At 45.8% G+C, this 16,685-nt stretch overlaps 5 protein-coding genes across 5 annotated transcripts; 1 reads left to right on the top strand and 4 right to left on the bottom strand.

Annotated features, from left to right (window-relative positions):
* Positions 1-657: 657 nt before the first annotated feature.
* Positions 658-1,464, bottom strand: C922_04139 (hypothetical protein; the record flags this gene model as incomplete). The annotated part of the gene is made up of 3 exons (XM_008819724.1): positions 658-908; positions 1,069-1,170; positions 1,368-1,464. The coding sequence occupies 3 exons, from the start codon at positions 1,462-1,464 to the stop codon at positions 658-660; spliced, it is 450 nt and encodes a 149-aa protein (XP_008817946.1).
* A 1,541-nt stretch (positions 1,465-3,005) lies between these two features.
* Positions 3,006-4,757, top strand: C922_04138 (pyruvate dehydrogenase E1 component subunit alpha; the record flags this gene model as incomplete). The annotated part of the gene is made up of 1 exon (XM_008819723.1): positions 3,006-4,757. The coding sequence occupies one exon, from the start codon at positions 3,006-3,008 to the stop codon at positions 4,755-4,757; it is 1,752 nt and encodes a 583-aa protein (XP_008817945.1).
* A 1,897-nt stretch (positions 4,758-6,654) lies between these two features.
* On the bottom strand, positions 6,655-8,055 carry C922_04137 (ethanolamine kinase; the record flags this gene model as incomplete). The annotated part of the gene is made up of 1 exon (XM_008819722.1): positions 6,655-8,055. The coding sequence occupies one exon, from the start codon at positions 8,053-8,055 to the stop codon at positions 6,655-6,657; it is 1,401 nt and encodes a 466-aa protein (XP_008817944.1).
* A 4,424-nt stretch (positions 8,056-12,479) lies between these two features.
* On the bottom strand, positions 12,480-13,271 carry C922_04136 (molecular chaperone GrpE; the record flags this gene model as incomplete). Its single annotated transcript, XM_008819721.1, has 1 exon — positions 12,480-13,271. The coding sequence occupies one exon, from the start codon at positions 13,269-13,271 to the stop codon at positions 12,480-12,482; it is 792 nt and encodes a 263-aa protein (XP_008817943.1).
* A 1,609-nt stretch (positions 13,272-14,880) lies between these two features.
* Positions 14,881-16,028, bottom strand: C922_04135 (hypothetical protein; the record flags this gene model as incomplete). The annotated part of the gene is made up of 3 exons (XM_008819720.1): positions 14,881-15,052; positions 15,310-15,807; positions 15,961-16,028. 3 exons carry the CDS (start codon positions 16,026-16,028, stop codon positions 14,881-14,883), a joined length of 738 nt encoding a protein of 245 aa, XP_008817942.1.
* Positions 16,029-16,685: the final 657 nt, after the last annotated feature.

Raw genomic sequence — 16,685 nt, 5'->3', positions numbered from 1 at the left:
AAAGAAAAGAACACAACAGAATAGAGCAGAACATAAGAAAATAGGATAAGTTGCTGTACGGGGCGAAGGAGCAGGTGGAGACACACAAAAAAAAGGGACGACGTGGCAGCGGGAAGGGAGATAAGCAAATGGGGGCAGAGAGAAGTGCCAGCTGCGGCTACCCGGTGAAGCAAGCACGGGAAAGATAAGCGGACTTAAAAAAAAATAAAAAAAGAGGGGGCGCAACGAAAGGACTGCGCAACGGGTGGAAAAACCCAAAACTGACTTCCCAAATGGGACAATGTCCAAATGGAATAGAAGAGAAAGCCAACACAGGAAAAACCATCAGATAGGGGATGATAAGTAAGATGAGGCAGCCTCTTCGTGCGTCCTCTTGTGCTGTAAATGAGAACTCACGAATGGGGTCAAATTGCTGGCGGAGCTTCGCCGTTTCCCCCCACGCAAATGTGCACGTGGTAATCAGCTGCACAGTGCAGGAAAAAATGGGTTAATAAATGTGATCCGAACTCTTGGGGTGGAGGGTACACACCGAATTTTCGAGCATAAAAAGGGGATGTGTGTGTGCTCTCCTCGTTTTGCGGCGCATGCCAATGTGAGGTTTTTTCCCCGCTCGATCGTCTCTTCTTCATTTTAACTTTTATCATCCAGACTGAAATCTTAATTCTCAAAAACGGAGAAGTCGAGATTATTATCTGGCAGATAACTCAAAATTTGATTTATTGGTTTGTACTGTAGGACAAGGTTTTCGGAAGTGAGGGGCCCTTGGCTCCTTGGCATCTCGCCTTCTGAGGTATCCCCCGCTTCATTACCTCCCTTATTTTGTTGCGAATAGTCAAACATCTTTGCGTACTTGTCCTCGTCCACAGAGCCGAAGTAGGCGATGTTGTCTCCCCTGATGATGAGATTTCCTGGGGAGGGGGTGGGGCGCGCGGTGAGAACATGGGAGGGGTGACGAATACGTGCCGGTGATAACAGCACGGGAGGGAGGTCACCCAATTCAGTACAGTCTCACAAGTGAAAGGCATCACACAAACATGCAGCGCCAAACAGAGTAATATTCCCCATTACCAACGTAGACATCCGAAAAGTAGTTCCTATCGGGGACTATTATTTTCTCGACACAGTGGGTTAGAAATATGTTACCATGTTGATCGTACGTCCTCAGTATTCCTTTCGAGGGGAGAAGCCACAGGAGGGAATTTGTGTGTGCGAGGAAGAAGAGGGGGGGATGTGGTAATACGTAGCTTGATACGCTAATGGGTAGATGGTTGCGCTAATAGGTAGATTGATGCACTGCGTTGGTGCAAAGAACAGCTGGACGCCGTGGGGCGCATTGGGGGAGCACTGACTGTCCTCGCCGGGCTAACCTAGATAAAGTTTGTTGTCCCTTGAGGAAATGAAGATATACGTGTCAATGTCCTCCTCGAACGTGTTGAGCCAGAGCGGCATGGACGGCTGTTCCATTTGGCCTCGCACCGTCTGCGAAGGGGACGGGGAAGAAGTTGTCGGGGTGCTCCTGGGGGGGATGTACACACGGGAGAGTAGCATGCAGGGACGCGGCGCAGAGGTGTATACTGATGTGAGCGCTTTTGCACGGACACATGCTACTGTGCATCCGCGTTACTGCACCCCCAGGTTGAGAACTACTTCCGTCTGTATCCCTTCCAAGCTACTACCTCCTCGTTCCGCTCCTTACCGGCGCATAGATTAAAGTGTGTCCTCCTGACCCTCTGATTACCGCGCAGACTCTCCTCTCCAAAAAACTGATTCGTCAAATGTGCAAGGTGTAAACTCGCCTTTTTCCACTGAGGCCGCAGTGGTGCAGGGGAATTCTCAGCAGAAGAAGCGCATGCGTAAAGTAAGCGTGTACTGTTGTGACGGTGCAATAAGTCCCGTCCTGCTTCCTAGCTACTTCCTCGTAATGAACTACTTCCTTGTAGTAAACTACTTCCCTCCAATAAACTACCCCCTGGGAGGTATTCCCCCGTTGGTGCTTCACCTGGCAAGTGACGACGCCGCTCTCCCCCTGTCACAGGAGTCACGCAGAACTAGGTTTCTTCAAAGAGGCACCTCCTGTAGGGGCAAAGAAACGTTATCGAAGAGAATGTAGCGAAAAAAAAGAAAAAAAAACTTCACTCTAAAGAGTCACTATTCCATGCGCGAAAAAGAATTACCTTAAAATGACGCAGAAGGAAACAAAATAAAATAACACAAAGGGAAACTGAAGGGCTATCCCTAAGGAATAGCATTGACGTGTTTAGTTTGTATGACTAAGTTTATTTTATTCTTTTTCGTTAAGTATGCAAAAGGAAAAAAAAAAGAGGTAATATTTTTTTTTTTCTTTTTTTTTTTATTTTCCCCTCTTTGACATTGCAGCAACGGTTCACCCTGCGTTCTCTGCATTGGAGAAAAAAAAAAAAAAAAACGGAAAAAGCACAGCAAAACCCCCATGCAGTGAAGAGTCGGGTGACGTAACAAAAAGGCAGAGTGTAACCCAAACGCACATTCCACAAATCCACCCTGGGGATCAGTGCTACCTTCCTTTTGCCATTTTTTTTTTTTTTCACTGCAATGAGGTAGGGTCATCTGACTGTTGGTTCATCTGTGTGGAAGCCTGTCAGCTCAAAGATATTCCTCTGACAACGTTGGCAGATTTTTTCTTGCATGTGACAACTTGGAAAATTTCATACACGCATTTCTTTTTTTCCTCTCCCGTTGCAAAATCGACGAAGTGTCCTACGAATTAATTCTGCTGCTATGTGGAGGCATACCCGAGTGGCAGTTTGAATTTTTTTTTTTTTTTATTTTCCCGGTGGTTGCACATTTGTGGCGTTTCCTGTTCTGGCGAGGGAGGAAAAATTGAGCAAGTGGAAAAGTAGCTACAGAGCAGCGATACAGCAGCGGTATAGTGAGAAAGCAGCGACGCATTGACAACGTAGCGACGTAGTGACGAAGTGGGGTGAGTCAACCGGAAGTACCAACCGAGGCAGGGGACCTGCGGAACGATGAAGACCGAAGTATGCTTCTTCCTCCTGGCACTTCTCCTGAGGGGGGAGGGCAGCCGAGCTGTACACATGGAAAGGAAGCCCAACGCCCTGTTTCTGAATTACGCATCTGGGAAAAGTGGTGCAAGCGCGTGGAGTGTTACAGTCGGAGTGAAAAAAAATGTTGCGAAACAGGGTGACGTCATAAGAAGGGACATGATAAAAGATGACGCCCCTCACCGCACGATGAAGGCCCAGGTCGTGCAGTCGAAAAAGGTGCACGACCCAACGGTGAAGATTTTTCAACTCGATGAGAGAAGCCCTACACTACGACCCAACAGTAAAAAAGAAAACGATGAGAACGATGAAAAGGATGAAACGGATGAAAACGATGAAAACCATGTACCCGTCGAAGGAACTAAGGAATGCCCCCCCAAGTCGGACAACCAACCCAACTACAACATTTATCTGCCAGACAACAAACTGAAGGATTACCTCTCCGATGTGAAGATCACCAAAGAGGAAATTACGATGCTCTATGAAGACATGCATCTGGGAAGGATGTTTGAAGATCTGGTTGCAAAACTATACTATAGTAAGAGGATAAACGGGTTCGTGCATCTGTACAATGGGCAGGAAGCCATCAGCTCAGGAATCATTAAAAATCTGAGGCCGTCCGATTTTGTCACCAGCACATACAGAGATCATGTCCATGCCATCAGCAAAAATGTTCCTCCAAAAAAGGTGCTTAATGAATTGTATGGGAACTACTATGGAAGCACAAACAGAGGCAAAGGTGGATCCATGCATATTTACAGCAAGAGTGAAAATTTCATTGGGGGGTTTGGCTTCATCGGAGAGCAGATCCCCATCGCTGTCGGTTTGGCCTACAGCATTTTGTACAAGCGGGAGTTCCCCCTGGGGGGGGAGGTTGCTCCAAGTGGGGCAGCTTCACCAAACGGGGAGGTCTCTCCAGATGGGGCCTCCTCCCCCGCCTCCCCACGTGAAGAGACCGACGTCGTGGCGTGCTTCCTGGGAGACGGGACCACCAACATCGGGCAGTTCTTCGAGTCACTAAACTTGGCCGCCACGTACAACCTGCCGATCATCTTCGTCATAGAAAACAACAACTGGGCGATCGGCATGGAAGGATCAAGGAGCTCCACAGATGACCTGCAAAATAATTACTCTAAGGGGAAGGCATTCAATATAGACACTTATAAAGTGGATGGAAACGATGCGATCGCGCTTTACAAATTGGCAAAAAAGAAGATAAATCAAATGAGAAGGAGGGAATGTGGACCTGTACTCATCGAAGCAATCACGTACCGTGCGAGGGGACACTCCCTTGCAGATCCAGATGAGCTTCGAATACAGGAAGAGAAAGCGTCATGGAAAAAAAGAGATCCAATTGTACATTTGGCTACCTACATGAAAAAAAACAATATCACTGACGAATCTTTCTTTGAAGAAATTAAAAAAAAAACGAAACAGATTCTGTTGGAAGCTGAAATGGACGCTGACCAGAATATGAAGAAGAGCCAAAACATTAATATCGCCCAACTGTTGCGGGAAAACATTTATGCTCCCTCGGAGCGGGTTCCCTTCCAGGCGGATTACAATCAGTATGCAAAATATGATCACCTGAGTGACTCCGACCTGGGTGAGTATTACGAGGCACTTCGGAAGGAAGTGGACAGAAAGCTGCACAAGAGGAAGCCGGACCCCTCTGAGCACTTCGCGCGGAAGAACCTCCCCCTGGTCATCGACTAGTGGGTGGTGTGGCGGCGGGGTAGCGCTGTCGAGACGTAGCTGCGCATGGAATAATTTCCAACCTCTCTACCTCCCCCCAGTGGGTGTTCTCCCAGAAGTATCGGCCCACATAGAGTCAGCCCCCACAAATGGCAATTGGCACCTCCCCCCAGTGGACTATTCAGTCTTCCCATGCAAACTTCATCCTGATGCCTCCATGTCATGATTAGATGATGCCATTAATTATATCACTTGGACATTTTCATTTTATTTCATTTCGTTTCATTTCATTTTTTTCTTTTTTCCTGTTCCTGCCTCTCCCATATGGGAAGGTTCTTCTGGACAGTCGCTGCGCGTAGGAGATAGCTACCAATTGGCTACCCAGAAAGTGAACTTAAAATAAATCAAAAAGTACTCACGTAGAATAAGCGCGTGGAATAGGCACATGGAATAACCACGTCCAATAACCACGTCGATTAAGCACGTCGATTAAGCACGTCGATTAACCACGTGGCGCGTTTTCTTCCCCATGCGGTTGCCATCAGAAAAGGGGCGAACTTCAATTGTGTACCAGGGACGACCCGTCTTGGTGCCCCTTTCGGAATGCCTCTACAAGGTGTGTACTGAAGGGGAGGACTGTCACGTGCCCATAGCAGCGCCTTTGCCCATAACTGTGGCTTTTACAAAAACCGAATGACAAAAATGGAAAACCACGGTTACGAATCAGCAAACAATCCGTTTTCCTCTAGTTTGTGCCATTACTGCAAAACAAGGGGGATGCTTTATGAGCAATCCAGAAGCAAACTCTCTCTACATGATGTGTACGACCCACGTTATACCAGAAGTAGAAGAAGCACCACCATCAGAGGATGAAAACAAAGATGTAACTAGAAGGCAGACCTCTTCACGTGGCAAAGGGAAAAAATTAAAAACATCAACTCTGATGCTGACGCTGCTTCTCTTGATTGTATAAATAGAGTTTGAATCAACTTCAATTATGGCCAAATGAAGGGGAAAAAAAAGAAAAAAAAAAAAGAAAAGAAGAAGAAGAAAAAATAAAGAAGCCAAACGTAGCGGTGGGGAAGCGGCAGGACGAGGAGCGACAACTTAAAGGGGCAAATAATTGTGTATCTCCACGCACTACTTAACGATAGGGGCAACATTTCATCCGGCGGCCAGACTAGGCGCCTGGTTGGGCGGAAGACTGGGCGGCACGAAACATTGCCATCAAATAGACTGTGCAAAAATGAAGAGGCACAAAAAATGGCTGACTGGAAAAGTTCACTGACGAAGAGAGAGACTGAATCGATTCAGCACCGATTACTACTCCCCCATTTGGCACTCATTAGTGCACATCATTGGGGGAAAGTTAAATTACCTCATCTGATAATCACCCCAATGTGTCGCTCATCTCTCCGTGCAAACTACCTGTCGCCTCAGCATACTAGGCGGGGTTCGCACCATTCTACATTGCTATGTTTATCCAAAAAAGGGAACCAAAAAAATGGGGATCTGCCGTAAGGGTGCCTTCCTCCTCATCTCTTGCGTGGAAAAATAATTATGGGGTTTTCCCTCCCTGGAAAAACGAATGAGAAAAGGGATCTTGGCAAATAGGACTCCATAAATGAAGGCTCCAAGAATACGGGCTCGATAGAAGAGCCTTCCTCTGGACTGGACTTTTACACAAACGTCTCGATTTGCTACGCGGCTTCCATTCTTGAGTTCACTCGCATCCCATTTGGTAACTCCCTTAGCGGTAGTAGGGCACGATCAGGGGTGAATCTGTGAAGGCATTTCTCGGAGGGGAGTTCCACACTGTGGTAATTACAGCAATGTTGCTTCGTTAGGCGGCCTCTCCGGACAGCTCAGCCATATGGAATCATTGCGGGGTGCCTCTCCACCGCTCATCCATGCCACTTCATTGGTCCGCTTTTCTGGACACCTTGGATCTAAAAATCGGCAGGCAGGACGCAGTGAGGCGAGTCATGCCGTAGTTTATAAAATCAAAGTCAATGGGGGAGTGCATGCCTTGCACGAGGGACCAAAGACCCCAGTTGATGTGCGAGGAGATGTAAAAGGGCTGTATTTCCTGGATGAGCTTCCTAATTGATTCCTCATCATCTGTGGCTAAGTAGTGCTTTATAAAATGATACTCTTCTTCCTTGGAGGGAGTCAAATCCCAGTCGCAGTTGAATCCGGCGTATTCGTTGAAATGGTTAGCTATGTCATAGGCCCGCTCCATGGGGCAGGAGTATTCGAAGTCGATAAAGCAGATGGTTTCCCCATCGTGGGCAGGGGTGGCGAGGGTAGCGGCATCGTTGTGCGCGTTGTAAGGAGGGCCCACCGCAGCAGTCGCAGCAGCAGTCGAGCCAAGCGTTCCCCCCGCTTCTATGGCGCCACCCCCAGTGTTGATAATATTGGAAGAGAGCAAATCGCAGTGGCACAGCACGATGGGTGAGTTCTCACTTCTACACAGTTTCTCCACCTCAAGTATGTTCTCCCGCAGCATATCAAAATCGATCAGTTTTAAAATGTTCGCCTTAGCATCGAAGGGGTAAATTTTCTTCCTCTCTTCATTCAGCAAATTAAAGTACTTCCAGATGGTGTTCCATAAGAAGGAAGGTCTCGTCCCAGGAACCTTCTGAGTGACTTGCAGCTCCTTGTACAGATTGTCATTCAGCTCGATATCATGTAGGAGCTTCAGATTCTTTGCAATCATTTTCTGAAATCTTGGATTCTTTATTTCCTCCCTGGATAAGGCATATCCATCCATAAATTCTTCAATTCTCCCGTTGGAAAAAAAGACATATATCTTTTTGGATATATTTTTATCGTATAAAATGGAGGAGATTTTTTTTTCTCTTTCTCGGTTAATAATTTCGTCAGTCTTTGGTCCGTACAGTCTTATGAGGTACTTGGCCTGCTTCGACGTGTCTTCCACTTTGATGAGGATGTTTGTGATTCCACCGTTTATCATCTCGAAATCAAGAGAGTCCACCTCGTTTGGAGCTACTAGATCCTTTCCGTAGTGCAGCATCACATACTTGCAGTAAATATACAGGGTCCTTTCATTTTCAAAAACATTACTGACGTACTTTTTTAACAACTCCTCTGCCTTGACGCATCTGTCTTCTCCTTCCTGGATTCTTAGGTTACTCTCCGTTATTGGGTAGACCCCCTGTTTATTCTTCGTCTCCGTGATTTGCAAGTTTATCGACCCAGAGCTCGTTCTGCTCCTCATGGGGAAGGGGGAGGTGCTCTCCACCAAGCTGTTCTCTTTCTTACCCTCCTCCAGTTTCCTCTTCTTCTGCTCTTCCATAGGAGCGGGAGAAAAGCGTTTACTTCGGATTGTGGGCCGAGTCTACAGGCGTTTATTCCGCTCGAAATGGGATAACGCCAAGGAGACTATCACGGGGAAGCTATGACGATGGAGCTATGACGATGGAGCTATGACGACGAAGCTACGACGATTGAGCTATGACGATGGAGGTATGACGACGAAGCTACGACGATGGAGCTATGACGACGAAGCTATAACAGCGTCCCTCTAAAATGGAGTCAATTTTGCTTCCCCTATGCGATGGCAAATAGGAGGAAGAAGAAGAAGAAGAGGAAGCAGGCCTCGTAACCAAGCCAGAGGCGAATTAAATTCCAAAGTGGAGATTCTCACGAGGGGAGGCCAGATGGGGTTCTTTTATCTTCTGTGCGAAGGGGGCGTAAAATTGGTAAGTCCTGAAATGGGGAATCCAGATGGGAAATCCAGACGGGAAATCCAATGCACCTCTATCTTCCTGTTTAAATAAACGCACATGGAAATAGGTTGATGCTCCCCTTCCCTCCTTTGGTCCACTGACAAAGAGACGATCGTCCTTCTTCTTCTTATTCACTGGTTGGGCTCTTCTCAACTTCTGTTTTGAAACGTACACATATGTACACATGTATGAATGTATGCATGGGCGCGTGCAGATTACGACTTGCGTACGTACACTGCCGCATCGCACGGAAGCGGTTGCCAAATCTTCGCGCGGCGATTCGGCCGTTGCAGTTGAAGGATAAACGTGGAGGAGCAAATGGGCAGCAAATGAGAAGCAAATGAGCAACAAATCAGCAAGTAACGAAGAAAAAATGGACGAATGGACGACAAATGAACGAGCGACGAATGAACAAACTGTCGAACAACAGATGAACACAGTCGTAAACAACTAAACAAAAAAACGAAAAACAAAAGAAAAAAAAAGGAAACAAAAGGAACAAAACAAAACGAAAAAATAAATCAATGGGAGTGAGTCAATATACATATCAGCCTGCATAAACGTGACGCCTACCGTTGCATACACAGTTGCGACTTTTTTTTTCTTTTTTATGGAGGCGGAGAGGATTCATCTGTACACCTTCGGTAGGCAGTGGTATTTACTCAGCCGCCCTTAACGGTTATTGGCTTACGTAGTGGTCTTTTAGCGCACATGAATAATCACGCATGCAGAGGGTGTAGGCACGTACCCATCATATGCACATTCGTTGGGGCCGGGTTGGAGCGCAGCCACAGGGTTTCCCTTCGTGTTGGTGACGGCGACGACGGAAAAAAAATTCACACATAGAATAGCATGCACACAGGTACGCTGCGGGGAAAGGCAGCGGGGAATAGCAGCCGCAAATGGCAACCGCGAATTGGTAAGCGGCTAACTGGGGCAACCACTCTGCGCGCAACTTCTGCGCACGTACACACGGGATGCACGCAGGTAACGGTCCACAACCGCTGGCCACTATGGTGCGCGGTGTCGATTTTTTCGCGCAGAATCAAATTGGCATCAACCGTTAGAAAGGAGAAAGCGTTGGCGAGGTGGCCATTCAGGCGTCTGACCACTCGAAAAAAATGGCCAACTCAGGAAGTTGCTAACTCAGAGGGGGTGGAAAACTCAAAAGGGGAAAATTCAACAAAGTGGAACTCCGCAAATTTGAACTGGACACATGCACAACTCGGACGTTTACCAACTGCGAATTGGCAGCGAATGGCAGTTTGCGATTTTCAGAGTTAATGTCGTTGTGTTCGTTAATTGCCGATTTTCCCTTTCGTTAAATGGCGGTTTTCCCGTTCGTCGCTGGCCACGTCAGTGCGTTCACTTAACAGAGCAGTTAACAATTTTCCTTCCAATACCTACACGTAATTTTCTTTCCGACCGTCCTTCCTGTTTTTTTCTTTTTTATTTTTCATACACAGTTAATACTCGCAGCGCACATACGTACACATAGGTAGTTAAACATAACGTTTGTGTATGCTCCCCATATGGCACGTACAGACATGCATAGCACATAGGGATGTGTAATGAAAGGTAAGGGTGTGTGTAGCAGGAATAAACGAAAGTTCTGCAATTCAAAAAGAAAAAAAAAAAAACTTATTTTCTTCACTTTGTATTTTTCGATATTGTGGGTGTGCGATGGGGCAAGTATTTCTTTCTTTTTTTTTTTTTTCCGTTGGGGGATAAAAAAGAAAAGAATTGCAAAAAGTTAGAAGAAAACTGTACCACCAGTGGTGTTGTTTTGTTTTGTTTTCTTTTTTTTTTTTGCTTCAAATTTGTTGCTACGTTTCGATACAATTTGCTAAATTTGCTTCTTTCTGCTGAGTGTATACTCAGGTGGGGAGGGGAGACGAAGGAAAAAGAACTGAATTGGGGGTATATACTCTTTATTGGGTACTACGCAGTGAATATCTCGCTATGGCAAAAAGGGGGAAGCAGCTTTTACAGCGGCGGTGGAAGGGCGAGGCGACCCATTGGGGCGCATAAAATTGGCCAAACTGCAAAATGGCCAAACTGCAAAATGGCGCAACACAGATTCCAACGGCAAGGGAGCACGTACTGCAACTGCGAAAGGAATGAATAAAATAGGGAAACTGATTCAACACAGAGTGGAGGAGAATAATTCAATTGAAAATCCCGCAAAATTTGATTTCATTTTGTATAGCGCCGCTTTTAATTTTTGCGAAGCATTAAGTCGGTAAATGTTTGCCAAAATTGCCACACGGTGAAAACTCGAAACTCTCCATAAAAAAAAATGTCAATTTGTGGGTACAGAGCCTAGGGGCAACGGACGGCGTAGGCTTCCGATTCCAACCGAGGCGCGATTTGCTTAAAAACGTATGCCGCAGGTCGGAAGTGCCGAAGTATCCACTTACACCTTCTAGGCAGCGGTACAACATGGGGGTGATATGCTCATCCTGGGCGCGGCTTCGATATCATTTGCAGATCAGGGGAGTGAGCGCATCTCGGGGGAGCAAAACGACTCCTTGCGTGTCGTATTGTTCGTACGTATGCATGTACATATCTGATCATCCCTTTTTGTACACATTTAAAAATGCTCTTTTGACACAATAAGGCGTCTTTCCATCCCGACGTCCATGCATTACCGTAGCGAATTATCGGTGTGCATGCAAAAGCGGATGCGCTCTCGTGCCGCCTACATGTGCATGTTATTCCTGTTTGCTCGAGGCGGCCTACTTAGGGAAAAGCACGAAGTCAGATGAACCACCCAGTCTCATCCGTTATAGGGCGGGAACCGAGGTACATATATATATGCACTGCGGGTCGTAGGTTTATTTTTATTTTATTTTTTCCCCCCTCTTCTCACGCGGAAAAGCAGATGAATCAATTTTTTTTTTCACATAAAAAAGGAAAAAATGGACCGACCGCGAGAAATAAGATCGCACCTCTTTGCTTCTCGCCCCTGTTTGTTAGGTTTAGTCAGTTAAGAAAAGGGCGAAAAGGAGATGAGCGATGGATGATCACTTGCCCCTGAACGGGGAAGAATTAAAAAGAGCCCTGAGCTGGCGTACAGGTTGATCTTGGCTGCTATGCTATGCCCTGGTGTTCCCTTCTTTTCTCCTTTTTCTGCCGGTCATTTTTAAAAGCGTTCATTTGGGTTTATTTGAGGAAAAATTTTCAGGTGCACAGAAAGGGGAAATAAACATTGTAAAACGGTTATATAGACGTTTCTTCCCCTTTACGCGTTTTTCTTTTTTTTTTTTTCTTTCTTTCTTTTTTCTACCCTTTTCAGCTAGGATACCCTTTCACCTGTGGGAATGAATTCGCGGCCTTCGAATTGGACCCCAGCTGGCTGCTTTTCTTTTCTGTGTCTTACATTCTTGCGCGTTTTTAACACCCTTCCGTTTTGGAGGTGAAAGGTGCAATCTCTTTGCTCTTGCGCTGAAGTGCTGCCCTTTCCGTTTGCGTATGGCCGAAGGTATAGGCCCCAATACGTACGTTGTCTGGATATCTTTTGGTGCAAACCAAACGGTGCACACGTTTTGTGACTCCCTCGTTTGGTGCGATCAAGCGAGGGGGGGCACGACTATGCGCCTTGCGTAAAAAAAAAAGAGAAAAAAAAAAAAAAATTCCTGATATGCTGGTGTTGGAAGTCAATTCATTACGCTCCCTAACATCGCGCTGAACGGTCTTCCCAAAGTGGTTGCCCCATCCTTGTATGGGACCCCTCCGAAGGGTACGCCTTCTTAACTGCGAAGAGGACATATCGAGGCTACCCGATACCACAGCAGCGAGGTGATAGAAGCCCCCATATGGAGAGACCTTCTAAAGGGCTCAATTCTTAACAACTCCGACCTTGGCAGCTCTGCGAGGGGAAGGAAAATGGGATGGGTGTAAAAATATGTAATCGTCGAATGGGAGACACGCAGGGAAGCGGCTCGGGTAAGCCAACTCCTTAACAGGGTTTGTAAAACGTCTCAGTCCGTCACAAGGTGTACCTCAAAATGCGGTCCTTTATCTTGTAGCCCTGTTGCACAACGGTCGCAACAGTCCCCTTCTCCTTCGTGTCGTCATTAATTTCGAAGAGTGCCTCGTGGAAGAGCGGGTTGAATTTCTCATTAATCGGGTCATACTTATCGATTCCATACTTATTAAAAATGTTATGTAGTATAGTCTCCGTCATCTGTATGCCTTTGTATATGTTGTGTATTTCTTCATTCTGCTTGAGCGATTCTTCGCTGATGTTTTTAATGGCTAGAGACAAATTATCTGCAACATCCAGGAGTGACTTTGCAAAATTGCTGATGCAGTACAGCTTGCTATTTTCGATTTCCTTTACATATCTGTGTCTTAAGTTTTCATTTTCTGCCAATACGGACAGATACTTGTCTTTTAATATTTTATTATCCACCATTTTTTCTTCTATGTCTCGTTTTGTTTTCTTAATTTCGTTAATTAAATCCGCCTTGTTAAATTTTTCGTAGTTGGTTTCCTTCATTTGTTCTTTCCTCTGTTCTGCGCCCTCCGCGGGTTTGCCCTGCTGGTTGAACTGGGCGTGTTGGCCGCCTTCGCCTTTTTCGCCCTTTTCGCTCGTGTCGGCATTCTTCCCACTTTCCTCACTTCCGCTGCTTCCATTTTGTCCTTCCATGCCCCTGTGGGCGGCATTGTCAGACATGCCCGCCTTACTGGTGAAAAGGCGCCCCTGCACCACCTTCCCGCCTATCTCATTTGGGCATACGCTGGCAAAGTAGTACCTTCTAAATGCCACTCTCTGCATCGCGCACGCATTCAGGGGGGACCTGCAACTAACCCCTCGCCGCAAAAAAAAATGTGCATACTTCATACTGGGGAATTATCAGAGGGTAGGATATGCGTTCTTCAGACTGTTCCGTGAAACGTTCGCGAAAATATTATGACTGTTCATAAAATTTGCAACTGCGACGAAATTGCGGCGAATTACAGCAGGATGACAGAATATTCTGAACGAGCTAGCTATTTTTTTTTTTTTTTTTTCAAAGGTCAGGCGATTTTTTCCATCCTTTATTCATCAGAAAATTCTATAACGTACAACAGCGCTGAGCTGAGTTCTGCGCAATTGCGCGACAGGGTTGGGTAAGTAGCCCAAATGGTGAAGTGGCCAAACGAGGGAGCAGCAAAAAAACAGTGTGGGAACCAAATGACGAGTGCACTGCGATTTTTTTTTCGCGCAAAACAGTTCTCACCTTTTTGACGCCCCTATATGAAAAAAAAAGGGGAAAAACAGTCGCTTCTTCATTGTGTATTCATGGGGAATATAACAACCGAGGAACTTCACCCCGAATTGATGCACTCCCAATTTTTGAGGTGACGACGAAAAGGTGTTCTTTAAAACTCTTTTGCAACTACTATGAAGGGATGTCCACGATGATACCTCCCACCGTGAATTTTCCTTCCCACCATCGCAGTGGTGATGTATATACCTCTATGCTAGTGAAGCCTATTGGCAGCATTGGCCAAACCATCACAACATAATTGCTCTCTTAGGGTTACGACGTTTTTAAATGACCAACCTCTGCAACGTTGGCGTTTGTTGCCTTGCAGAAAATTTTCCCATTCGCGGTGTCACCTCGGATAAGCCATAAACCATAGAGGGGGAGAGAAAAAAGAAACCAAAGATTTACAAACTGCTGAAAGTTCCTTTAACGGGAGGACATCCAACGGAGGAAAAGTCTCTACAGGTGGGTCCATCTCTTCCTATCCAGGCCGCTTCCCTTTTTATCACATGGACAGTGACAATAAGGAGGGACTACTCCAAACGGACACGTTTGGTTTCTCCACAATGGGGTGAAGGGTATGCATAATATCTTTTCTTTTTTTTTTTACCTGAGCCACACCTGGCAGATAATAACCAGCTATATGTGCAAACTTAAATTGCCGGGTAACGATTACTACCGCGACAACTGTTTTTTGGGAGGCGCGCAACTGGACGCGACGCGGATGGTGAAAGAAGCATGCGTTGGGAGAGGTTAACACACGCGCAGAAAGGACAAAAAAAAAAAGGAAAAAAAGAAAAAATCAGTTGGCGGGGAAATTAGGCAAATAAAGATGATGAGAATGGCTTTCCTCTTAATTAGGCAAAAAAAAAAAAAAAAATAAAGTAAAATAAAATAAAGAGCATCGTCTTAATTAGAATCACACGGACTTCTGAACGTGCAGCGTCTGAGTGCGAGGCTTTGCAAATTGGGATGGAACTAAGTCTCAAGGAGATATACCTACCAATGGCACATATGCGATGCGGTCAAATTATTCTTCACAAGGGGGTCATACCGGAGGAGGACCCACAAATAAATCGAACCAGCAACAGGAGATTGCTTGAAAATTGCCCCGATGGGTCTTCCCTTCCCCCACTAGAGGGATTTCAAAACAATGGAGGCCAGCTTATTATTTTGCTTAATTTCATCCTTGACTGAGCGCTTCTCGCACTTTTGCTTCATTATGGCGCTATTCCTCACCTCCATTTTTTTCTCCTTTTTCAGTTTTTTGTCTTTTCGGCCAAACGTCGAGGAGGAAATTTGGGCCCTACAGGAGAGGGGGTGTAAAAAAAATGGGATAGCAGTGGGAATGGCGGTTGTACAGTTGAAGGCATGCAATACACCTCCGCGAGTGGAGGCCATCGAACGGAGGGTTCACGGGGGAGGAGACGGCCCAACATCTGATACGTCTGACCCTCCTACGTGTCGGTAACTAAGCGGGCATTAGAGGTGTTGGTATGTACTGCGCTACTGCTACCAGCACTACTACCACTACTGCTGCCGTTCCCTCTCTCCCTTTCTTACGTTTTCAAATTGTCCATCAGATTATCCCTCTTCTTCTTCTGGCGAGCAATGTACTTGATGTCCTCGGTAGATATGCCCTCCTGGTGAAATTTATTCTTCATTTCTCTCATCTTTTGTTTCATTTTTTTAATCTCCTTTTCTTCCTCCATTCGCTCAAAAGGATCTTCATATATGTTGTCACTCGGTTTGTACTCATGAACGAAGGATGCATTATCCTCATTTATCTTTATTTGCTTTTTCTGAAATCGTCTAACCCACCCTTTAGAATTCTTGTCGTAAATCAATCCACTTTTATTCTTTTTCATCAATTTTTTCTGCGCAAAGGTTTCCCATTTTGTGTTTTTTTTCTCTTTGGGAATTTTGGAGTACCTAGGTATGTTGAAGTGGTTCGTTTTGGTCATCTGGTAAGCTACGTCTCCAAACTCATCCTTTCCGTTTTTCAGGGCGTCCATACACTGGACGATTCGCTGCAGGTTTTCTTCCGCCTTGGATTTTATGCTGCGTTGGGAAAAGGGGAAAAAAATACGGTGTCTCATGTGAAGGCGGAAGGGGAGGGGGGCCGACCGCAATCAGCGCGTTGCATCCAGTTCAACACTTTTCTGGCGGCTCTCCGTAACTGCCGGCACCCATCCGCATCTTCCCTCGCGTTACTCATTTTCCGAAGCGATTATCGAGTTGTCATAGGCCAACAGGTGCTGCGAGCAAAATTCTATACTCATTTTGCGCTTTCTTAAGGGCGAAAAATATGGTCACCAGAATAGAGATAGAGAAAATTAAAGAAGGAGGGAACTGAACCAAGTTGGAGGAGGTTACCAGGCGAATGTAGCAAATATTACTCTCTAATGTATTTTTTTTTCTTCTTTTTTTTTTTTTTTTTCAAAAGGGCAACTGAAACGGTAGGGGTATAAAAAAAAAGGGTACGACGTGGTCACAGGTGAAACGTATCGCAACAGGGCACCTTTTGCGTCCCCCACGGGGGCTACGTATATATGAAGAATTCACATTGCATATCATTATATAACATACGCACGCTTTTGTGTGATGATTACAATGTTGCGCCTTTTCCCTCTTTTTTTCAAGCGCAGGATCTTTCGGTTGCGTAAATGGTTATACAATTTCACTGCCAGCAGGGGGGATTGAAAAAGAGGGAAGGTCGTTTTTTTCTGGAGGCGCTTCATCTGGGGAGAGTTACATTTTTTTTCGTTTAGGGTTTCACGTGGACATCAGAGAGGCCTCCCCCTGTCTGCAGTTCCCCCTTTTTGGCATTCCTCAAAAAATGTTACCCCCTATCGCATTATAGCATCGATTCAGCCAAGTAATAAAATTGTTGGTCCTTTTCCGCTTTGCTCCCTTTGGTGCGGAGAAAAGCAAAGGTG

The sequence above is a fragment of the Plasmodium inui genome (genome assembly GCF_000524495.1).
Source record: "Plasmodium inui San Antonio 1 unplaced genomic scaffold supercont1.20, whole genome shotgun sequence".
Taxonomy (NCBI): Eukaryota; Apicomplexa; class Aconoidasida; order Haemosporida; family Plasmodiidae; genus Plasmodium; species Plasmodium inui.
Note: the sequence above shows the minus strand (reverse complement) of the source record. Positions and strands in the feature narration are given on the sequence as shown.